The sequence below is a fragment of the Staurois parvus genome, unplaced genomic scaffold (genome assembly GCF_062004578.1).
Source record: "Staurois parvus isolate SC_StPar_1 unplaced genomic scaffold, SC_StPar_1.0 ptg000576l, whole genome shotgun sequence".
NCBI lineage: Eukaryota > Metazoa > Chordata > Amphibia > Anura > Ranidae > Staurois > Staurois parvus.
The window spans coordinates 3,422,247-3,447,624 of record NW_028318372.1 but is presented as its reverse complement, the minus strand read 5'-3'; the positions used below and the strand labels follow the sequence as shown (position 1 = coordinate 3,447,624).

General features: G+C 42.4%; 1 protein-coding gene across 1 annotated transcript in view; it reads left to right on the top strand.

Moving 5' to 3' along the window:
• ANKIB1 (ankyrin repeat and IBR domain containing 1) overlaps nucleotides 1–25,378 on the top strand; it is a 219,450-nt gene that overhangs the window by 102,553 nt on the left and 91,519 nt on the right. The window contains exon 5 of the mRNA XM_089692132.1: nucleotides 5,122–5,239. Coding sequence (XP_089548258.1) covers nucleotides 5,122–5,239 — 118 coding nt within the window. The remainder of the gene's footprint in view (nucleotides 1–5,121; nucleotides 5,240–25,378) is intronic.

Genomic DNA, 25,378 nt, shown 5'->3' with positions numbered 1-25,378 from the left:
TTCCTGTCACTTCCTGTTTGGCTATGAGACAGGAAATTAAGGTATATCTCTGTAATTGGTTGCAGATGGTGAAAGAAAAAAAAAATTTAACAGGGATTATATAACCCTCCACTACTCTATCTATAATGAAAAAAAAATTGCCTATAGTTCTACTTTAGAATGGTTCTAAACTCTAAATGTTTTCTGTGTTTTTTTTTTTAATTTTTTTTTTTAACCTTACTGCATCGTATGCATTAAAGTAAAAAAAAAACCTTCCAGTGCCTGTTTTCTCTAAACCTCCCTCCCTAAACACTTACCTGATTCCTACATCGATCCAGTGCTGACCACGGCTGCAGTTCATATCTCCCCTCTCCCAGACTGCACTGATAGCAGCGAGAGTCAGTGGCTCCCCCTGATGTCAATGAAATCTTGGAAGGAGGGAGCAGGGGCTTGCCTGTCTATGAATGCACATTGCCCATCTCAGGAGCAAACCCGCAGGTGTGCCCCCATATCAGGTGGCTTGCTATGGGGGGTGCACACAGAATAGGAGGAGCAGACCACTTCGGCAGGGGACCTCAGAAGAGGAGGTAAGGGGCTGCTTTCTGCAGTACCATTGCACAGAGCAGATGAGTATAACTTTTTTTTTAATTTTACGTTTTAAAAAAAAAAAAAAGAGTTTTTTAACCACTTTAAGTATAACTAAAGGCAAAACATGTTTTTTATTACGTTTTGAACTGTGTAGAGGGATTAGAACACCTGTCAGGTTTTTATTGCAGTCTGTACTCCTGTTAGGGAGATTCCCCCTCTCTATTTGTTTACCATTATCATTGGAAGTGAAAGTAAAAGAAACACCACATTTTGGGCCGTCCCCAGAAAATTAATAGAAGGGAAATTTTCCATTGGGGACACTAGTTCTGGTGACCTGGAGGAATTCCCTTAATTTGCAGAGATATTCTCACTTCCTGTTTTGGCTATGGGACAGAAAGTGAAGAGAAATCTCCCAAATGTGATACAGATGGTAAAAAATAAACTGGCAGGGGTTTACTGGCTTACTCTATCCAACATGGAAAAAAAAAAAAGTTTTGCCTATAGTTCTACAGTGGGGATCGAAAGTTTGGGCACCCCAGCTAAAAATTTGTATTAATGTGCATAAAGAAGCCAAGGAAGATGGAAAAATCTCCAAAAGGCATCAAATTACAGATTAGACATTCTTATAATATGTCAACAAAAGTTAGATTTTATTTCCATCATTTCCACTTTCAAAATAACAGAAAACATAAAAATGACGTCTGCAAAAGTTTGGGCACCCTGCAGAGTTAATATCTTGTACTGCCCCCTTTGGCAAGTATCACAGCTTGTAAACGCTTTTTGTAGCCAGCCAAGAGTCTTTCAATTCTTGTTTGAGGTATCTTTGCCCATTCTTCCTTACAAAAGTCTTCCAGTTCTTTGAGATTTCTGGGCTGTCTGTCACGCACTGCTCTTTTAAGGTCTATCCATAGATTTTCAATTATTTTGAGGTCAGGAGATTGTGAAGGCCTTGGCAAAACCTTCAGTTTACGCCTCTTGATGTAATCCCCCGTGGATTTCGAGGTGTGTTTAGGATCATTATCCATTTGTAGAAGCCATCCTCTCTTTAACTTCAGCTTTTTCACAGATTGCATCAAGTTACTATCCAAAATTTGCTGAAATTTTATTGAATCCATTTTTCCTTCTACTCGTGAGATGTTCCCTGTGCCACTGGCTGCAACACAACCCCAAAGCATGATTGATCCAACCCCATGCTTAACAGTTGGACAGAGGTTCTTTTCATTAAATTCTGTGCCCCTTCTTCTCCAAACATACCTTTGCTCATTCCGGCCAAAAAGTTAAATTTTAACCTCATCGGTCCACAGAACTTGTTTCCAAAATGCATCAGGATTGTCTATATGTTCATTTGCAAAGTTCAAACGATGATTTTTGTGGTGAGGACGTAGAAGAGGTTTTCTTCTGATGACTCTTCCATGAAGACCATATTTGTACAAGTATCTCTTTATAGTGGAATAGTGTACCACAACTCCAGTGTCTGCCAGATCTTTCTGGAGGGATCGTGCAGTCAAACGTGGGTTTTGAATTGTTTTTCTCACAATCCTGCGAGCTGTTCTGTCTGATATTTTTCTTGGTCTTTTGTTGACATATTATAAGAATGTCTAATCTGTAATTTGATGCCTTTTGGAGATTTTTCCATCTTTCCTTGGCTTCTTTATGCACATTAATACAAATTTTTAGCTGGGGTGCCCAAACTTTCGATCCCCACTGTACTTTAAGGTTGAACTCCAGGTATGAGTTTAATTTCATAGTTACATAGGGCCATATTTCATACTTGATGGGCTGCTGCGGAAGATGACAACCAGTATATTAGTCAGTCTTGCTACAGGGATTGCTGCTATCTTTTGGGCTCTGTGCTGAGAGGCTACCCCACTGCATGTTGACCACAAGGAGTTTTTTTAATGAATACAAGGCATTCTGGACAAGGTGGAGATTGTGATGTAATCCTACCATCTAGTTTCCTTGTGCAATCAGAAAACCCTGTGCGTTCATTAATAAAATACAAGAAGTTCTGTGAATGGAGGCAGAACTGAGCAAGCAACCCCCTGTGGTCAATGTACAAAAGGGAAGCTGTGACCTAGTGATGTCCTCACAGGTTCTCTCTGTGCAGAAGATCATGGCGAACACTGCAGTAGTTCCAAGTACTACAGTGATTTCCAGTTTCGCCAGTGATCAGTCCGGTAACAGATATGCATATTTCTATTGTGCCAAGCTGGACCAACGTAACTGTGTAATTAAGATCATACCTGGAGTAAAGCTTTAAGCAGGAATGCGAATTATACTTGCTGATACAGAGATAAACACTAGAGGGTGCAATTACGAATCTGTATCAAAATACCAACACACGCAGGCACAGAAACCGGAAGATAGCGGCGATCACTGTAGTAGTGCTGACTACTACAGTGATTGTCAGATTCCCTAACAATATATTAGGTATAAAATTATAAATACTTACATTGGTTCAAGCTGAACCAATGTAAGTATAGAATGAATAATGCTGTCCTCCAGAAATGCTTCATCTGCTTTTGGGGCAAAAGTGGTCTCCAAACTGTGGCCCAAGGGCCGGATGCGGCCCCTTGCTTGCCTTTATTCTGCCTTTTGGGCACTATTCCTGTCATTGATACAAGGCCCTGTTTTCTCCTACTGACACCAATGATGAGGTATCATTCTTTCCACCAACAGTGGGGCAAAATTCCTTTTACTGACCTCAACAGTGGGGCCATATTCCTTCCACTGGTACCAGTGATGGGTCATACTGCCTTCCACGTCTGAATATTATTCCTCCCACTGACATCAAAGATGGAGCACTATCACACCCACTAATACCAACAATGGGGCACTCTTCTTCCCACTGATACCAACAATGTTGCACTATTCCTCCTACTGACACTAAGGATAGGGGCACTATTTCTTCCACTGACACCAACAATGGGCACCATTCCTCCTACTGACACTAAGGATAGGGGTACTATTCCTTCCACTGACACCAACAATGGGGCACTATTCCTCCTACTGACACTAAGGATAGGGCACTATTTCTTCCACTGACACCAACAATGGGGCACTATTCTTCCTACTGACACTAAGGATAGGGCACTATTCCTTCCATTGACACCAACAATGGGGCACTATTCCTCCTACTGACACTGATAGGGCACTATTCCTTCCACTGACACCAGCAATGGGGCACTATTCTTCCTATTGACACTAAGGATAGGGGCACTATTCCTTCGACTGATGGGGCATTATTCCTTCCTCTGACACAAAGGATGGGGTTATATTCTTTCCACTGATACCAAAGACGCGACACTATTCCTCCTTCTTCTGACCACAAGCTCTATGTAATTTTTTTTTGCTTCCACTGACCAACAAGCCCAAAACATTTTCTACACCCACTGGCCATAGTGGACCACTGGCCCTCCCAAAGTCTGAAAGACAGTACACTGGCCCTTTTTTTTAAAAACTTTGGAGACCCCTGCTATAGAGTGTCACTTGAGTCTGCTGGAGCTGCTGATATCACATCCAAGATGGCAGCTCCCTGCAGCTGTCTCAGGGCTTTTGGATTTCTGCACAAGGGAAACTTTTAGAGATGATAGAAACATAGGAAAGATTTTTGTTGAAATGAATAGTGTGGCAACAGGGTCTTTTAACTTTATAGTGGCATTAAACCCAAAATTAACCCTTACCAATCATTAGATGTGGTGGCTTCATTAGTTTTCATTTTTAAGGCGTTTTTCCCTTTGTTTTCACCTCGTCATTTGGCCAGTAACACACCTTCTGTATTATACAGACACTCTGGATTAAGGAGCACATGGGACACCTTTGGAGAGCAGCATTGTCAGCCTGGGGTGAGGGGAGTGCTAGATGTGCTAGCAGATTTAGATACACTAACACATTTGAAGCCAAACTCCAGTTAACACTTTATATTCAGTTACAGAAAACTTTTTTTTCCTTTTGGGATTAAGGTTTTGCATAAATAAAAAGCACTGATCATTGTAAGCACCCTTGTCAGTGTTGAATAGTTTTGTCTCATCCCTGTAAATGATACATCTGTAAGAGAGCTTCTTCTTTTGAAAAATGATCACCAGATGAAAAGAGAAGAAAGAAAACTAATGTAGTCATCACATCCGAGAATTGGTAAGCTGCAATATATTTAATCCTTTTGGGTTTAATACTGCTTTAAGATTATTGTATAAGTAAGATCATGATTGGTTCCCTTTTAAAAACAAAAAGCTGAATATTATTATTATACAGGGTTTCTATAGCGCCAACAGTTTGCTCAGCGCTTTACAATATAACGGGAGACAATACAGCAACAATACAGTTCAATACAAGAGGATAGGAGGGCCCTGATCCTGGGAGCTTACAATCTAAGAGATATAACATCCACGTTTCATTATCCCAAGATTCTGAATTGTGATTCATTGTCTGAAGTCCAATCTACGGATGCCTTTCTTCACAGCTAAAGCTGGTATTTTTTTTTCCTTTCTTATGAAGTATGCTTAATGACGTTTAATGTCTTTCTTTGTTTTCTATGTGTTATCTCTCCACCTGAAGCCATATGAAGGACTTCGTCCGCAAGATCTGCGCCGTCTGAAGGACATGCTGATTGTGGAAACGGCTGACATGCTGCAGGCCCCCCTGTTCACTGCAGAGGCATTGCTTCGAGCACACGGTAATTATACTCCTCCATTGTGATGTACCATCTGAGGATCTAATTAAAAATAGGATATCGTACTGCTGTTTAAATACTCCAGTACAAGCTCTGCTGATGTCTAGAAAACCTTGTGAAGCATGTAGTGAGGCCGTGCACTATTCCTTTTATGATCTCAGACGTTATGATTCTCCATCGCACCCTTTTCCTTTCACTTTCACGCTGATACTTAAAGGGAAACTCCACTTTTTTTTTTTTTTTTTTAAAGGACAATTCTGCTTTAGCTTAAAGATGAATTCCAGGTATGGATATTTTATACAGTTACACTGTGTGTGTACGTATGTCTATACCAGCAATGGGCAAACTACGGCCCGAGGGCCGTATACGGCCCGGCGGACCTTTTAATCCGGCCCGCGGAGCTAGGCTCCCGCTAGGCTCCTCTCACAGTCCGCCCTGAAGACCGGTGTAGCATGAAAATCTGTCTCCTATGAGGATCTGTCCCCCTCGACGTTTCTGCGCATGTGCCGGAGATCGCCGATCGGCTGCTAATGCCTGAAACTGGCACATGCGCAGATACGTCGAGGGGGACAGATCCTCATAGGAGACAGATTTTCATGCTACACCAGAACGGCGCGGGAGCACGTCGAGAGGAACGCGCGGAGCAAAGGTAAGTGAATTGACACAGGGGGGACTTGGGGACTTAATATGGGGGATGAATTAATATGAGGAATGAATTACTATATGGGGGATGAATTACTATATGGGGGATGAATTACTATGGGGGATGAATTACTATATGGGGGATGAATTACTATATGGGGGATGAATTACTATGGGGGATGAATTACTAGGGGGGATGAATTACTATAGGGGGGATGAATTACTATGGGGGATGAATTACTATGGGGGATGAATTACTATATGGGGGATGAATTACTATATGGGGGATGAATTACTATATGGGGGATGAATTACTATATGGGGGATGAATTACTATATGGGGGATGAATTACTATGGGGGATGAATTACTATGGGGGATGAATTACTATATGGGGGATGAATTACTATATGGGGGATGAATTACTATGGGGGATGAATTACTATGGGGGATGAATTACTATGGGGGATGAATTACTATATGGGGGATGAATTACTACATGGGGGATGAATTACTATATGGGGGATGAATTACTATATGGGGGATGAATTACTATATGGGGGATGAATTACTATGGGGGATGAATTACTATATGGGGGATGAATTACTATATGGGGGATGAATTACTATATGGGGGATGAATTACTATATGGGGGATGAATTACTATGGGGGATGAATTACTATATGGGGGATGAATTACTATGGGGGATGAATTACTATATGGGGGATGAATTACTATATGGGGGATTAATTACTATGCTTACTATGGGGGAATATTACTATACTTACTATGGATGACACATACACATCATTCATCTACTCTTGGTCCGGCCCCCGGGTCCAATATATGAACCCATTGCGGCCCTCAAGTCAAAAAGTTTGCCCACCCCTGGGCTATACCATAAACCATACCTGACTGATGCCTCTGGAAGATGGAAATCACAGAAGTAGACACCACTACTCCACTGATGCCCACTTGCTTTTGGGTCCCATGCTGAGCGGCTAGCCTGCTGCATACTAAACACAGGAAGTCAGCTACTTAGCAGGGGCACCATTGACATAATGCTTTGCATTTTCTGAATGAATGCAGTGTTGTTTGATTGGACAAATTGAAGAGTGTGATATCAGAACCCCGCCTCTCCACCTCATCCAATAAGAAAAAGCTTTGCATTCATTCAGAAAATGCGAAGCATTTTCAGAATGGCGCTTAGGCTGAGCAGCCGAGCTTCTTCTGTGTGTACAGTGTATCAGGCCGACTGCTCAGCACAAGGCCCAGAGGAGATCCGTGGGGTAGCGGTGCCTGCTTCAGTGTTTTCCAGCAACCAAGGGCCTTGGCCAGGTATGGTATATACATAGTTACATTGATGCAAGTTGGACCATGTAATTTTGTATAAAATATCCATACCTGGAATTCATCTTTAAAAAAGAAAAACATACAGTGCGTGTATGTATGTATGTCCATATATATATGTGTGTGTGTGTGTGTGTGTGTGTGTGTGTGTGTGTGTATATGTATGTGTGTATATATACGCGAGAGTGTGTGTGTGTGTGTGTGTGTATGTATGTATATAATAAATGTGTGTGTATATATACGTGTGTGTGTGTGTATATGTATGTATATAATATATGTGTGTGTGTGTGTGTGTGTATGTATGTGTATGTATATATAATATTTGTGTGTGTATATATAATATTTTAATTTAAATTCATTTAATTTATAAAAAAACAATTTTTATTCAGTCCAGTATGAAATCCTCTCTTTTCTGTGCAGAGGTTCCAGGACAGACCAACCAGATCAATTCACTGTGATGGCGCTGACCAATCAGAATCGATCTGGTCCGTCCCGGAATGCACTGTACAGAGAGGAGGATTACAAATCCCCAGACAGCTGAAGCAGCTGTTTGGGTCCTGAGAGCTCAGCAACTCTGGAGGTAAGTACTGCAGGGACCAGGGGCAGGGGGGTGTTCATGTGTTACCGTTACATTTTTTCTGTAAAGGTGGACTAAAACTTTTAATTGTATTTTTATATGTAAATGTAAAATGGATGTAATGGCCTAATGAAAATAATTGTGTTTGTTTGTATTACTGTTTTGGAAACGATGCCACCATGTATAGTTTGTAATTTTATGTGTATATGGAGGCAGTGTTAGTTGCTCCTTATGTATACAATTTGTTTCTTGGTTTCCTTTTGCTGATTTGTTGATGCAAATCTACCAGACAGTGTGTAGCTGCAGAGTGTCTTTTGCTGCAGAGTGTCTAATGATGTGAAGCACCCACATTGCTCTTGTTAGTTGCATCATGTGATCTTTTGCCTAGGTGTTAGGTCACATGAGGAGGCAACAGTTATTTTGTTCACAGCCAGACAGGGAAATTAAAGGCGTTTTGTGGTATTTAATGAGTCTCTTTACAAAGACGAAACAGTTGCAGAGTAGGAGGACACGGTAGGGGGACACTGTTTTGTGCCTTTTAATCATAATGATTTTACAGTGCTTTTTAAGTCTATGCCCCACCCACCACTTTTAGTGATTGGCATTGGAATCCTCAAGATGCTCGTTGAGCACCTAATGTTACTATGGAAACTAGAAATCTTGAATATTGATGACAGACAAAGATAGGCCAGTCCAGACTAACTATTTTTCTTTTAGTGACTCTGGACAGATTTATGTTTTCTCAAAGGCATTTCCGCATTTGCTTAATATTGATTGTTCCACTACATTGAATGGAAGATAATACTGCTGGATTACAGCTACCTCTTTTCCTTTCAGAAACTAAGACTAGAGTGTGTCAAGAATTCAGTAAAGGTTCAACTCAGGGGCCTATTATGGTTAAAGCAGAACTCTGGGGGAAAAACTCCTTTACAAGTCCTTGTTGCCAATTTCCTACCTTCACTGAATATGTCATCCATCTTCTGGTTCACTCGGTAGATTCTCTGAAATAGCCTATTCATTTTCAAATCAAATCAAACAGTTAATTCTCTTTTGTTTCCTGTTTGTAAGACTGGTGGCTGTTATGCCTCCTATTCCCCCAGACACTGGTCTGGGCACATCCCTTCTGTAGTTCTTTCTCCAGCAAGCAGTGATGTCATACAGCCCCACTTGCAGTGGTGGGTGGACCGAGACTTTCAGACACATTCAACATGTACAGGCCTAGTGTACCCCTCTACATTCACTACAATTTGTTGTGGATGATGGGAACTGTAGTTTCCTTTTACTACAGAGAGAGAGGATATGATGTAATCCCGGCTGTTACACCTCCTCCTTGGCAGAGCAGATGCTGTCTTTTGAATTACAGAGATGAGATCATGAAAATTCAGTTAGTCTTTTCTTCCCAATGTTAAGAATTTAAAAAATTGTATTATCCGTTAAGTGTTTTGTGTAGGGGGTGTACTAATGGGTGTTTTTGGGTTTTTTGCCTATCCCGGAGTTCTTCTTTAAAAAGAAGTAAAGCACTCGGGCTGTAGTACTCACCTTCTGCCTGGCACTGTCACCCACAGTACTTAATTTTCATCACAAAATGTTTTTACCCTTGAATACTTTGAGGACATCCTGTAAGTGCTGGGCATCACAGGACCACAACCTCTGTGACAGTAGCTTATAATCCCATGCAGGGTGCCTTCTAACATTGTCCACTTTTAGGGTAGTATAAGTTTGATTTTACAGTGACATTTGTGTTATTACACTTTTCTAAGTTCCCCTTACTATTTAGTTTGGCCTAGCTAGTTAATTTCTTTAAAAAAAAATGAGGGTGCCAAACCCCAGTGATATGTGATCTTTCATGTTCTTCAGGTAGATCTCTGCCTCTTAAAGGTTGCCTACCTCTGTGAAAGTAGTCCATCATCCTTTGCATGGAGCTCCTGCTAACACTGGACAATTCCTTGGGTCCTGCAGCTTGGCCACCAACGATGGGGCACTATTCCGCCCACTGACACCAACGATGGGGACCTATTCCTCCCACTGACACCAATGATGGGGCCCTATTCCTCCCACTGACACCAATGATGGGGCCCTATTCCTCCCACTGACACCAATGATGGGGCCCTATTCCTCCCACTGACACCAATGATGGGGCCCTATTCCTCCCACTGACACCAATGATGGGGCCCTATTCCTCCCACTGACACCAATGATGGGGCCCTATTCCTCCCACTGACACCAATGATGGGGCCCTATTCCTCCCACTGACACCAATGATGGGGCCCTATTCCTCCCACTGACACCAATGATGGGGCCCTATTCCTCCCACTGACACCAATGATGGGGCCCTATTCCTCCCACTGACACCAATGATGGGGCCCTATTCCTCCCACTGACACCAATGATGGGGCCCTATTCCTCCCACTGACACCAATGATGGGGCCCTATTCCTCCCACTGACACCAATGATGGGGCCCTATTCCTCCCACTGACACCAATGATGGGGCACCACTCCCCCCACTGACACCAATGATGGGGCCCTACTCCCCCCACTGACACCAATGATGGGGCCCTACTCCCCCCACTGACACCAATGATGGGGCCCTATTCCTCCCACTGACACCAATGATAGGGCACTACTCTTCCACCCCCCACCCCACTGACACCAATGATAGGGCACTACACCCCCCCCCCCCACCCAGCTGATATTCTTCCAACTGATACCAATAATGTGGCATTGTTACTGGCGCTAGTACATTTTCTACTCCCACTGACCACATACTGACCCCTTTGAAGTCTGAAGCTGGAGGATAGTAAACTGACCCTTTTTGTGCCCCTGCCTTAGGCCATACACCTCAGCCCTCAGCCGGGCCTACATTCTCCCAGAGGGTCTACTACCTTTGTGACCGTAGAAAGCTGCAGCTGCAGAAAGCCGTAAATAACCTGACTGAGATTCTAACCCTCGCCACTCGATCCAATACTGAAAAAAATAAAAAGTTTTGCGTTTTAGATAAATTTTTAATTATCATTTTGCCTGGAGCGCACAAATAAGCCGAGGGGTGTGCTTTCAGATAAACCGCAACAACGAATCAGAAATGCGCTTTTCATTTCTCCGCTAGCACTCTCTTATTACATCAAGTCATTTGTCTTGCTTTATTGCTTCACGGAATATGATGGATAATGGTAATAAGACAGAGAGACTGTGCTTCCTGCAGACCATGATCTCTGAAGGCTGAGCTGATTATCCCCGAGCTGGGTGCAATGTGTCACTATCGCAGGCTGTAGATGCTATCGCCGGGATGCAGGGACGGCTCTCGTGTTGCCTTAGTGATGTTGCTGTAACCCAGTAACACAGTTGGCTGCCTCTCGCCCGGCTGCTGCTGGATTGTGCAAGTCATTAGCGAAGGAATGTGTTTTGTTCCTGAAGACCTGTTCACTTAGGGATAATGACACAGACACGAATCCCTCCTTATGGATAATTGTCTGCCGCGCCAAGAGATGCGGGGAACGTAATTTCCTCCTTGGAATCGTTTCATAAACCAGCTGCAGCTTTATTATCGCATCAGTCTGTATCAGTAGTGGTCAACTTTCTCAATACAGGGGTCCTCAAGTGTGGCCCCTGATTTCACCAAAGGACCACACATATTATTCAGGGAATGCAATGCTAAGGAAACCCAGAAGAACCTGCATACACTTACCAGGCAATTGTCAAGGATCACGGGCATGCTTCAGGAAATAATTGGGGACTGCAGAGGATGGTTAGAGACCGTGAACATGCTATAGGAGATGTTGGAGAACGGAGACCTGCTTCAAGAAACACACAATATGAGACAGCTAGGGACTGCTGCTACTTCAACCCCTTTACAAATCAGTTCTCACACATTTGTGCTCAGAACAGAACCCTAAAATAATGACTTGTTGTTTCTATCAGTGAGATTCATTATAAGAGATCAGAGAAAAAATAAGCATTTAATGAATTGAACCCAATTTACAGAATATTTATTTTTATTCATTAAAGGTACTTGTATAGTGCTGAAAATGTATGCAGTGCTCTAATTATTATTATTAATAATAATAATAATAATAGTATAATACATAATAAAAATATAATACATGATTTATATAGTGTAGTTCTTTACACTATAAAGCAGTGGTTCTCAACCTGTGGGTCGTGACCCCTTTTGGGGTCGAACGACCCTTTCACAGGGGTCACCTAAGACCATCAGGAAAACACATATTTCCGATGTGTAAAGAGCAGCTACTGTGTAGAAAGCAGCTACTGTGTAGAAAGCAGCTACTGTGTAGAAAGCAGCTACTGTGTTAAAAGCAGCTACTGTGTAGAAAGCAGCTACTGTGTAGAAAGCAGCTACTCTGTTAAAAGCAGCTACTGTGTTAAAAGCAGCTACTGTGTTAAAAGCAGCTACTGTGTAGAAAGCAGCTACTGTGTAGAAAGCAGCTACTGTGTTTAAAGCAGCTACTGTGTTGAAAGCAGCTACTGTGTTGAAAGCAGCTACTGTGTTGAAAGCAGCTACTGTGTTGAAAGCAGCTACTGTGTTGAAAGCAGCTACTGTGTTGATAGCAGCTACTGTGTTGAAAGCAGCTACTGTGTTGATAGCAGCTACTGTGTTGATAGCAGCTACTGTGTTGATAGCAGCTACTGTGTAGAAATCAGCTACTGTGTAGAAATCAGCTACTGTGTAGAAATCAGCTACTGTGTAGAAAGCAGCTACTGTGTTGATAGCAGCTACTGTGTTGATAGCAGCTACTGTGTTGATAGCAGCTACTGTGTTGATAGCAGCTACTGTGTTGATAGCAGCTACTGTGTTGATAGCAGCTACTGTGTTGATAGCAGCTACTGTGTTGATAGCAGCTACTGTGTTGATAGCAGCTACTGTGTTGATAGCAGCTACTGTGTTGATAGCAGCTACTGTGTTGATAGCAGCTACTGTGTTGATAGCAGCTACTGTGTTGATAGCAGCTACTGTGTTGATAGCAGCTACTGTGTTGATAGCAGCTACTGTGTTGATAGCAGCTACTGTGTTGATAGCAGCTACTGTGTTGATAGCAGCTACTGTGTTGATAGCAGCTACTGTGTTGATAGCAGCTACTGTGTTGATAGCAGCTACTGTGTTGATAGCAGCTACTGTGTTGATAGCAGCTACTGTGTTGATAGCAGCTACTGTGTTGATAGCAGCTACTGTGTTGATAGCAGCTACTGTGTTAAAAGCAGCTACTCTGTTAAAAGCAGCTACTGTGTAGAAAGCAGCAGTATTGGCAGTAAAACGACACTCATGAATTATAATTACTGGGTAAATAATTTTATGGTTGGGGGTCACCACAACATGAGGAACTGTATGAAAGGGTCGCGGCATTAGGAAGGTTGAGAACCGCTGCTATAAAGGGAGACATTACAATACAGTTCAAGGCAAGAGGGTTATGAGGGCCCTGCTTGTGAGAGCTTACAATCTCTAATAATACATTCTGATCAGTTCCTGCCCTGAAGGAGCTTAGTCTACGGTCTCTACCCCCCCCCCCCCCAATTTAGACACAAGAAAATTGACCTACCAACGTGTCTTTGGAGTGTGGGAGGAAATCCATCGAAACACATGCAAACTCCATGCAGGTATTATGATAGCTGGGATTTCAACCGATGGCCCTAATGTTGAAACCTAGATGTGTTACCCGCTAAGCCACTGTTATGCCATTCACTGGCCTGAATAAGCACCTAGGTAGGGGAAACACAGACAACTGTCTGCAGGGGCACAGAGGGCCAGATAATGAGTGTCAAATGGCCCCCCCGGTTTAGAAATCAGGGGTCTGGATAAAGAAGTCAGTGGCTTAAATATGTATCGTGCTTTGGGCTGGGTTCACACTTGTGCAGTGCGGTATATCGCATATGATTTGCACAGGGACCGCATCGCATTCATGTGCAAATCACATGCGATTCGTGTGCGGTGCGATTGAAGCCATACATTTTGTATGGCTCAAATCGCACCATATCTGCACCAAAAAGGTGCAGGACCCTTTTTTTTGGATCGCATGGGTATTCACATTGCACCACAGTTTGCTGACTGATTTTGGGGTGTTGTTAACTTAACATGCACACCCGCAGCGGTTCACATGAACGGGGTACGATTGTGATGCGGTGCAGAATTTGCACAAAAAACACTGCCAATTCCGAACCGCATCAGTGTGAACACGGGCTTATTCATCTGGTGGGCATCTGGTGATTTACAGGAGAACTATGTAGAAAAGCAGGTATTTACCTAGAAGAGACTCCAACGTACTCCAGAAGGCATTTTTTAGGATGAAAACATGTAAGAGTGGAACGAACTGGTGACGTCATCATGCCGGCTTGGATGAGTGACTTCTGTCAGTGTTAATGCCTGGCTTATGTTCCCTTGCTTGTGAGTATTTAACTTCAGTTTAATAAATCGATTGAAAAACTGCTACACTCTGTGGTTCCGTCTTCCCCTCTCCCTGTATATGAGACTTTGATTTGGCATATGTGGTTACCATCACCCTGCATAGAGGAGAGATCCATCCATTCTTCTGTCAGTAATATATTTGAGACCAGGTCTGAGTTTCTGGTATGTTTGGTGTTGGCTGGAGCTGGTGAAGGTGGCTAGAACGCTGAGCTTCAGTGGTCTCACTTTTGGGAGTGTTATGTTTTTTACTTTTATCACCATTCACAGTTTGTTTTGTTAGACTGTAATATTTATTTAGTTATATGGAATGTATTTTTAACAAAGCCTTTTTGAAGATCTTTTCCAGGGGGAGCATTGCCCGATGTCTCCCTACCCTCCCTACTTTTTATCCTCTGTCACATCTGTGGCCAGTCCTTTCCTGATAAAACCCAGTGGGCTGAAACAGTACTGTCTGTTGGTTCTTTTTTTAGGTTCAGCAGAAACTTTAAAATGACCCTGCATGCTTAAACAAACAGTTTTGAGATTCTTCCCCGTGCTTTGCCAGACTTTAACTATTAACAGCTCTCGAAGTACTCCAGTTTCTGGGTTATGGGCAGAGTAGACATACCTTCTGAGCCATCGCTTCCTTTGAACAGCTCTTGGTCCTTTTGAGCAACTATCAGATGGAGTGGAGGGGAACTGTATGTGCCTAAGCCTATGCAAATACTACATTTCAGAATGTCAATATTTGATTAGGTGCTTCTGTGGGCTCCATCGCTGTTGCTTTCTTACAGCTTTGCATGCGTATTTGAATGAACCTCGTCTAATGTTACACAACATGGACAGTTATCCTATAGTCGTATTTGATTATAAGAATATAGGAAGTAAAACGCTGTTTTAGGTTTCCTTTATTTCCTAAATGAAATATACAGAGATGTATTCGCCAAACTAATAAAAGAGAATGTGAAGTAGCATTGGTGGGTATAGCTAAATGGAATTTATTCCTTTTGAATGTAAAATGTAACTACAGAGGGTAACTAGGAATGTACTGCTAATTTTCTCTGTCTCTGCATTCTGTATCAGGACAGTCATTCGTCCTTTGGCCATGCGTGGATTGGAGTGTAGCTAGCAACTTGACTTACCAGACAATTGTCAATGCGCCGATTTATGCGCTGCTCCTCCACCACAGTAACTTCATTTTAGATTCAAATATGAGACCACTGTTTATGCTGACCCTAGGCTACGGTATATGTTATACCAATGTGATGGTATTATGTTGCTCTCTATTGTAGTGGTGATTGCTGTTATGTCATTTTTTTAAAACTGTGTGCCTGTGGTGGAAATATGACATCATTATGACAGTGAGGGGGTTGCTGATTGATGATTCTTTGTTCACTGATTGGTGGATTTTTTTTTTGTTTTTTTTTTGTTTATTGATTTATCAAAAAAGGTGCAGAAATACACCCATGCAGGGGCCAAACTTGGGCAAACGTCTGCCATACCAAGAAAACAAACAGAGGGTACACTGGCCTAGTGCATTATCGTAAAAAATATTTATTAAAAGGATAAAAAGTAAGTATCGTACTAACAATGGACATACAGGACAAAGGCACATCACACAGCATAAACAGCTGTGTCCAATCCACACAGCATATAAGTCCATAAATGGAACCCTGGACTTCCAACAGGCTAACGCGTTTTGAGGACTCAGCCTCTTCCTCAGGTTGGCTCTGAGGAAGAGACTGAGTCCTCGAAACGCGGCAGCCTGTTGGAAGTCCAGGGTTCCATTTATATGCAGTGTGGATTGGACACAGCTGTTTAGTGTGATGTGCCTTTGTCCTGTATGTCCATTGTGAGTACGATACTTACTTTTTTTATCCTTTTAATAAATATTTTTTATGATAATGCACTAGGCTGGTGGGCCGCTGTTTGCTTTTTTTTTTGTATCCAGTGACTTTGGACTACCCCGGTCCATTGAGGGCAGCAAGGAGTGCATTTTCCAGGACATCTGAATTGTTACCATAGCCTTTGCTGAGTCCATCCCCAAGTGCAGGAGTACAGAGTTTGCTTTGTTTTCGTTGTCTGCCATACCAAGTACAACAAAACAAGAACTAAATAAATAACAAAATGTATTTAGAGAAACAAGACTACCGCTGCCCGTGTGTGTGTAACTTATGTTAATATCAGAAAAGGTGGTGAAAGGTGAGACAATGTCCCTCAAGTATAGGCCGATGGCCTCCACCAACCCTCTCCCTACAATATAAACAACATGAAATCAGAGAATAACCTCAGATATGTACAAACGTTTACAATTGGACTTTTGCAATAATCCTGAAACCACTTGGATCAGACCTTGTTGAGCCCCTGTGGCAGTAGGTATGCTTGTACAGAGGTAGAACTGCATTGACCAACTGTTGCCAGATTGGTGGATGGTTTGCTAAATAGTTTGCTCTTTATACCTCACTTTGTCACACTTTTTCATTCCCTGATGAAGTGGTCCTGCGGGGCTCTGAAACATTGCTCCTATTATAATGATGTTATAATGTTTGGTGTGGAGGAACTAGAGTCCTGACCTCCACCCAACCGCTTATTATAATGATGTCATTGCTAAATAAAGCTTTGGACCCGTTCTGGAGATCCGTGGTGTGCTGGTGACATTCTTTTGCTCTGATTTAGCAGACCGTTAGCAACTTCTGTAGTAGCTGGCTCTGGATTGCCTCTCATTCAACCCGTTATTTGCACCATAAAGACTTGGTTTGACCAGTTTGGTGTGGAGGAACTATAGAGTCCTGACTTCCACCCAACCGCTTATTATAATGATGTCATTGATAAATAAAGCTTTGGACCCGTTCTGGAGATCCGTGGTGTGCTGGTGACATTCTTTTGCTCTGATTTAGCAGACAGTTAGCAACTTCTGTAGTAACTGGCTCTGGATTGCCTCTCATTCAACCTGTTATTTGCACCATAAAGACTTGGTTTGACCAGTTTGGTGTGGAGGAACTATAGAGTCCTGACCTCCACCCAACCTCTTATTATAATGATGTCTTTGCTAAATAAAGCTTTGGACCCGTTCTGGAGATCCGTGGTGTGCTGGTGACATTCTTTTGCTCTGATTTAGCAGACAGTTAGCAACTTCTGTAGTAGCTGGCACTGGATTTGCCTCTCATTCAACACGTTATTTGCACCTTAAAGACTTGGTTTGACCAGTTTGGTGTGGAGGAACTCCAGAGTCCTGACCTCTATCCAGCAAAACACCTTTGATGAATTGGGACAATGACTGCGTTCCAGTTCCCCTCCTATATCAAAACCTGACCTCACAAATACTGTTTTTTTTGGGGGGTTTTTTCTAAATGGGCACAAGTTTCGACTCCAAAAACTTGTGGAAAGTATTCTCAGATGAGTGGAGGCTGCTAGAATTTCAAAAGGGGGACAACTCTATAGTAATGGGATGTCCAAAAAGCTCAGATACTGTAGGTGCGATGGTCAGTTGTACTTTAATTTCTCACAATGTGGGTGAGGGCTTGTTTCTTGTCTACATACTAGAAAGCATATTTCTCCTATTGCAGAAATTTGGCAGCTATAGCGATGTTATACTTGCCCTCTGTATTTCCCCGAAGATTAAAAAAAAATCAAATCAAATGTCTGGTATATATTTCCCTCTGCACAAAGCAGTCTGGCGTTGTGGTTCCCCGGGCTGTGGTTAAACATAAATATACGATTATACAAAGCCGCACAGACACGCTCGTTGTAACTACCGGCTTCGTTTGCTGATAAATAGACTTGATCTGCGGTGCCGAGAAGGTTATTCTGGGTGCCGTTTATATTCCGACACCGCAGGAATCCGTCTTTTCTGGAGAGAACGGCGCTCTGGTGTTTGCGATAATTTATGACTCGCCTGCAAACGTAGTTCATCTGAAGAGAAAACTAATTAATCTCCAAAATAGAAACAATTAGGTGAGCGGTAATACCTTGGGCGTGAGATGTAGCTAATTTGCGCTTTCTGTAGGGTGTATTTAACTTGAAAGAATAACAACAAATCCACTCTGTACAGTGTAATGAGCAGTTTGTAAATCATTTTGGTAGGAGATTTGCACATATAATTACAGGAGAACTCCAGACACAGCACCAAATTCCGTCATGAATATGCAAAGCGATAAGCTGTTTATCTGCGTCTGCTTTGTGGGTTTTGATGTTCTGTTTAAAAGAAAAAAAAAAATGTTCCAGGAATTGTTTGGCCTGTATCAGGAAATGAGGCCCGACTTAGTCTACTTCCTGTTCTGCCGGCTCATTTCACTCTCTATTAAGAAATAAATAAAATTCCAGTTGTACTTAAAGTGATGCTAAAGTCTTTTTTGCTTTTCTTTATTTTAAAATAATACACGTCATACTTGTCCTCTTCTTGAGTTCCCCCATTGGCACTCCTGTCCCCTCTCCTGTTGGGTGCCACCATAGCAAGCAGCTTGCTATGGGGGCACCAGAGCAGGCGTGCTTCCAAGTCGCAGCTCCGCATGTCCATTCAGCTCAGTCCCACCCCCTCCCTCTCCTGATTGGCTCACTGGCTGTGATTGACAGCAGTGGAAACCAATGGCTTCCACTGCTGCCTCAGCCAATGAGGAGTGAGTTCCCCATTCCCAACTGATGGGGATGGGGCTCAGGTAAGTATTAGGGGTGGCTAGGGGGGCTACTACATGCAGAAGGTTTTTTACCTTCATGCATTCAATTCATGAAGGTAAAAAAAACCCAGCCTTTTACAACCACTTTAAAGCAGTATTCAACCCAAAACCAAAAATGCAATATATTACCAATTATTATATGTGGTGGCTGCATTAGTTTTAATTTTTACTCTCTTTTCCCCTCTGTTTTTACCTGGTGATCTGGCCAGTAACACACCTTTTCTGTTAGAGTGCCTCCACTGGATGAAGGAACAACAGAGACACCTTTGGTCAGTAGCATTGTTAATCTAAGACAGGGGTCTCCAAACTTTCTGAACAAATGGCCAGTTTATTGGTCTACGGGAGGCTAGACTGTGACCAGTGGGAGTGGAAAATGCAGCAGAAATGGTGCCCCATCATTGGTGTCATTGGAATGAATAATGCCCTATCGTTGGTATTAGTGGGAGGAATAGTGCCCCAGCATTGGTGTCAGTTGAAGGAGAATGGTTCCTTAACATTGGTATCCATGAAAGAAAATTCATACCAATACTAATATCAGTAGGACTGGTGCCCGAACTTAGGTGCCAGTGGCAGGAATAGTGCACCATCGATGGCATCAATGGGAGGAAAAGTGCTCCATCATTAGTGTTAGTGGGAGTAATAGTGTTCTATAGTTTATATCAGTGGGTGGATTTATGCCCCAATTTTGGTGTCAGTGGAAGGAATGGCGTCTCATATCAGTGAGAGGAATAGTGCCCCAAGGGCTGGATAAAGGCAAGCAAAGGTGCTATATTCAGCCTGCAGGTCACACTTTGGAGACCACTGACCTAAGGGGAAGGAACAGTGTTAGATGCACTAGCAGATTTAGATACACTAACAAACTGAAGCCAAACTCCAGCTCACACTTTATAAGCAGTTACAGCAGTTTTTGTTTTTCTTTTGGGATAAAGGTTTTACATTAAAAAAAAAACAATAATAATAAAACTAATCATTGTAAGCACCCCTGTCAGCAGTAAATGGTTACTCTCAACCGTCTAACTGCTATCTCAGTGGAATAGCTTGTTCTAGTAGAAAACAGCATACCTACTGACCAGATCACCAGGTAAAAATAACCGGTACCGCGATTTGGACGCGTTTTTGTGTTTTCCCGCGGTTGGCAGTCAAAAACTTTTCTATCCTGAATGAGATTCTTTCATGTTCAGGAGAGGGAGGTTTAACCTCACCTAAACGCGGCAGCTCCTAAACTCTGCTAAAAGCCTGTGTGCCTCTTGAGTTTAGGAGCTGCTCGTGTACGTGAAGCCTTAAAGAGGAACTACACTCTGCCTAGCTCCCCCAACAAAAAACAAATCCATGACACTTGTACCTGTCCTAAAATTAAAAAAAAAAAAACATGCTTATTCTATGGAGTCCAGAATGGTTTTGCTGAAGCAAATAGTCAGTTCAGTGCCACCGTCTTTAACTTGGGTCCGGGGTGCAAGTGAAGACACAGCCTAAGTCTGCTAGGTCTGTGGGACCCAACAGAGATGACTGGACCTATTGATATATATTGCTGTTTCCAAGACAGAATAGGCTTTCCTTTGTCAGTATTGCCTTGGAAAAAGTTCTAGGTCACCAGTGTTAGAAATATAAAAATAATGGTTAAAGTATAACTAAAGGCAAAACCTTTTTTTGTTTTTTTTTTTGTTTTTTAAGTTTTGGATAGGGTGGAAAGGGATTAGAACCCTTGTCATGTTTTTATTGCTGTCTGTGCCCCCATTAAGCAGATTCACCCTCTCTATTAGTCCTGTTTACCATTATAAGTGAAAGTAAAAGAAAATCCTAAATTTTGGGTTTTCCCCAGAAAAGTAATAGAACGGAATAGAATGGGGACACTAGCTCTAGTGACCTTGGGGGTTCCCAAGGAATTGCCTAAAATTGCACGGATTTCATCTCCTTTCCTGTTTTGGCTATAGAACAGGAAGTAAAGGAAAATTTCCAAAATAAGACACAGCTGACAAAAAAAAAAAAATCTTACTAAGAGCAGGGCCCTTGAACCCCTCGTGTATTGTCTTGTTACTGTATTGTCTCATGTTCTGTCCCCCACTGTAATGTACAGCGCTGAGCAAACCTTTCTGGTGCTATATAAATACTGTATAATAATAATAATAATACTCAAAATAAAAAAAAAAAAGTTTTGAGAAAACAGGAAGACTAAGAAATAAAATGCAAAAACTTCAAAATCAATGCTGCCACTTCAAACAAAATTATACAAATTCAAGAGAACCCTCAAGTGATTCAGTAGTGCAATAAAATTTTATATATATATATATATATATATATATATATATATATATATATATATATATATATATAGCGGGCAGCACAATGGCTAAATGGTTAGCACTTCTGCCTTGCAGCACTAGGGTCGTTGTTTTGAATCCCAGCCACGGCACCACCTGCCTGGAGTTTGCATGTTCTCCCTGTGCCTGCGTGGGTTTCCTCCCGGTACTCTGGTTTCCTCCCACTCTCCAAAGACATGCTATGAATGTAAGTTAGGGACCTTAGATTGTATACCCCTTGAGGGTTAGGGACTGATGTGAATGTATAATATGTATGTAAAGTGCTGCATAAATTGACGCCGCTATAGAAGTACCTGAAATAAATACATTTTTATATATAATATATATATTCTTGGTAATTAATCAGATGAGAATGGGGAGCATGCTAATTTGGTGAGTGCACACCCGAAAGGGGAAATGCCTTCTTACGAGCACATGGTGATTTCTTTTTGGGAAATAGAATTATTCGTGGAAGAGCGATTAATGGACTTTTTATTTTACCTATGTTGAGTAATCACCAGTGTGTGTGTGTGTGTATATGTATGTATATACTGTATATGTATGTGTGTGTATATGCAGGGGCGGACTGACAACTCATGGTGCCCCCGGGCAATAGGGGATCATGGGGCCCCTGTGTCCTTGCCCAAACTCAAAAAAGCCTATGAAAAAGGTACCAGGGGCATCTCATGGGGCCCCCTACTGACCCCGGGCCCTCAGGCAGTGCCCGAGTTTCCAAATGGTCAGTCCGCCCCTGTGTATATATGTGTGTGTGTGTGTGTGTATGTACAGTATCTCACAGAAGTGAGTCCACCCCTCACATTTTTGTAAATATTTGATTCTATCTTTTTCTGCAACAACACTGAAGAAATGACACTTTGCTACAATGTGACGTAGTCAGTGTACATCTTGTATAACATGTAAATTTGCTGTCTCCTCAAAATAACTCAACACACAGCCATTAATGTCTAAACCGCTGGCAGCAAAAGTGAGTACATCCCTAAGTGAAAATGTCCAAATTGGGCCCAATTAGCCATTTTCCCTCCCCGGTGTCATGTGACTCGTTAGTGTTACAAGCTCTCAGGTGTAAAAGGGGAGCAGGTGTGTTAAATGTGGTATTATTGCTCTCTCATACTGGTCACTGGAAGTTCAAAATGGCACATCATGACAAAGAACTCTCTGAGGATCTGAAAAAAAGAACTGTTGCTCTACATAAAGATGGCCTAGGCTATAAGATTGCCAAGACCCTGAAAATTAGCTGCAGCACGGTGGCCAAGACCATACAGCAGTTTAACAGGACAGGTTCCACTCAGAACAGGCCTCGCCATGGTCGACTAAAGTTGAGTGCACGTGCTCAGCGTCATATCCAGAGGTTGTCTTTGGGAAATAGACATATGAGTGCTGCCAGAGGTTGAAGGGGTGGGGGGCCAGCCTGTCAGTGCTCAGACCATACGCCGCACACTGCATCAAATTGGTCTGCATGGCTGTCGTCCCAGAAGGAAGCCTCTTCTAAAGATGATGCACTAGAAAGCCCGCAAACAGTTTGTTGAAGACAAGCAGACTAAGGACATGGATTACTGGAACCATGTCCTGTGGTCTGAGACCAAGATAAACTTATTTGGTTCAGATGGTGTCAAGCTTGTGTGGCGGCAACCAGGTGAGGAGTACAAAGACAAGTGTGTCTTGCCTACAGTCAAGCATGGTGGTGGGGGTGTCATGGTCTGAGGCTGCATGAGTGCTGCCGTCACTGGGAAGCTACAGTTCATTGAGGGAACCATGAATGCCAACATGTACTGTGACATACTGAAGCAGAGCATGATCCCCTCCCTTTGGAGACTGGGCCGCAGGGTAGTATTCCAACATAACGACTCCAAACACACCTCCAAGACGACCACTGCCTTGCTAAAGAAGCTGAGGGTAAAGGCGATGGACTGGCCAAGCATGTCTCCAGACCTAAACACTATTGAGGATCTGTGGGGCATCATCAAATGGAAGGTGGAGAAGCACAAGGTTTCTAGAATCCACCAGCTCTGTGATGTTGTCATGGAGGAGTGGAAGAGGACTCCAGTGGCAACCTGTGAAGCTCTGGTGAACTCCATGCCCAAGAGGGTTAAGGCAGTGCTGGAAAATAATGGTGGCCACACAAAATATTGACACTTTGGGCCCAATTTGGACATTTTCACTTAGGGGTGCACTCACTTTTGTTGCCAGCGGTTTAGACATTAATGGCTGTGTTGAGTTATTTTGACTGGACAGCAAATTTACATGTTATACAAGCTGTACACTGACTACGTCACATTGTAGCAAAGTGTCATTTCCTCAGTGTTGTCACATGAAAAGATATAAAATATTTACAAAAATGTGAGGGGTGTACTCACTTCTGCGATATACTGTATATGTGTGTGTATATATATATATGGATGTGTGTGCATGTGTGTGTATAATATATATATATATATATATATATATATATATATACACACAGGGCATGAAAACGCCGCTCCCCAAATGCAAGGAAAGATTCCTGTGTGGCGAGCGGCGAGCACAGATGATGGATGGGTCGGTTGCACCTGCGCTCCAAGCCTCATTGTGAAGCCGAGTTCCGATTTCCAACTTCTGGTTTCTGGCTTCTTCGACACCGCCATTACACAGCAGCGCCGCTGAGGGGACAGGTGCAGGAGAGGTCCGCTCTCCTCCGCTGAGAGGAGACACCCTCTCCACCGCCGCAGGGGACTCGAGGAGAGGCCCGCTCTCTACCACCGCGGGGGACACAAGGAGAGGCCCACTCTCCACCGCCTTGGGGGACCTTGAAGTATTTTTGGGTATGGTCTGTGCAAATTTTGTTCAGTTTATGTATGGTTATTTGTACATTCTTTGTGTACGGTTAGAGGTCCATGCTCTACTCCTACAGTTTTTATAAAATTTAATCTTTTATTAAACACCCTATTGTACATGTTGTATACTGAAAACTTGCATAGTGCTTTCTTTTGGTGTCTGTACTCAATACGGTAATAATAACATGCCACGTTAGCCATAGATAGTAGAAAGGATGTGAAAATGTAAGCAACACCTTTTTGCTAGCTAACCTAATATACTTTAGTGCAAGCTTTTTAGAATACCGAGTTGTCTTCACCAGACATGGTGTCATACCTTTACACATCAGTGACATGAACATACACATAGTATATGCAACAAATGGTCACCAGGGGATGCCTCTGGCAGTCTGCCAGGATTCGTGACAATTGTCCTATGTCTATGGATAGACCTTACATCCAGTTATTAACACGTTGTGTCCTTTTTTAATACTTTATTGGCAGAAAATGTGTTATGGTACTTTCTAATATAATAACAGAGATGCTGTGAATACACATTACACGTTTACATAGGTTTCATAAATTAGGTTCTAGGCTCAGTCTGGCCTCTTATCCACTATGACACTTGATTATGTAAACCAGCTTTCTAATAGACTCTATTCTAAAGAAAAATGTAATTTCATAAGCTTTAAGGGGGCGTGGTTGGGACGGGGCAGGGGTGGGGTTGGAGGTGGACCTGGGCAAAGTTGGGTGGGGCAACTGGTGGAGAGTAAGGTTTGTGCCTGGCCAGTAGGTCTAGACTCGAAATTTTAAGCCCTGTGTGTGTATATATATATATATATATATATATATGTGTGTGTGTGTATATATGTATATATATATATATATAATTTTTTTTTCTTGCACTACTGAATCACTTCAGGGTTCTCTTGAAAACAAAATGCAAAACGTTTGGCCTATAGTTCTACTTTGAGAGATGGAAGGAGTTAGTGCTGATTAGGGTTAACTGAGGGTTAATAAAGGGCTAAATAGAATTCTTTATTTTTTCACTGGTAAGGTTGCTTCAACTGTTTTCATGTGCAGAGCTAAGGTCCTACCTTTCATCTCCAAATGAGTGAAACTGTAAATATGATGTAACAATGTTGTTACATTGCATTTCTCAGTGACACTTGCAGACATTATCTACAAGTGTCAATTTACACAAGAGCAGCTGCAGCGTTCCTGCAGTTATGGTCCCAGCTGTCAAAATGAGAATTAGGAATCCCCAGCAATAGTGGGTGGGTGCAGTGTACAAGATTCAATGAAGTTGTTTAGTCGTGGTTTTTAGGGGTGTCTTTTACCCCCAAAGCTTGGGACTGGTTAAACACTGTGTAATTGTGCCAATCTGTGGGATAATAAAA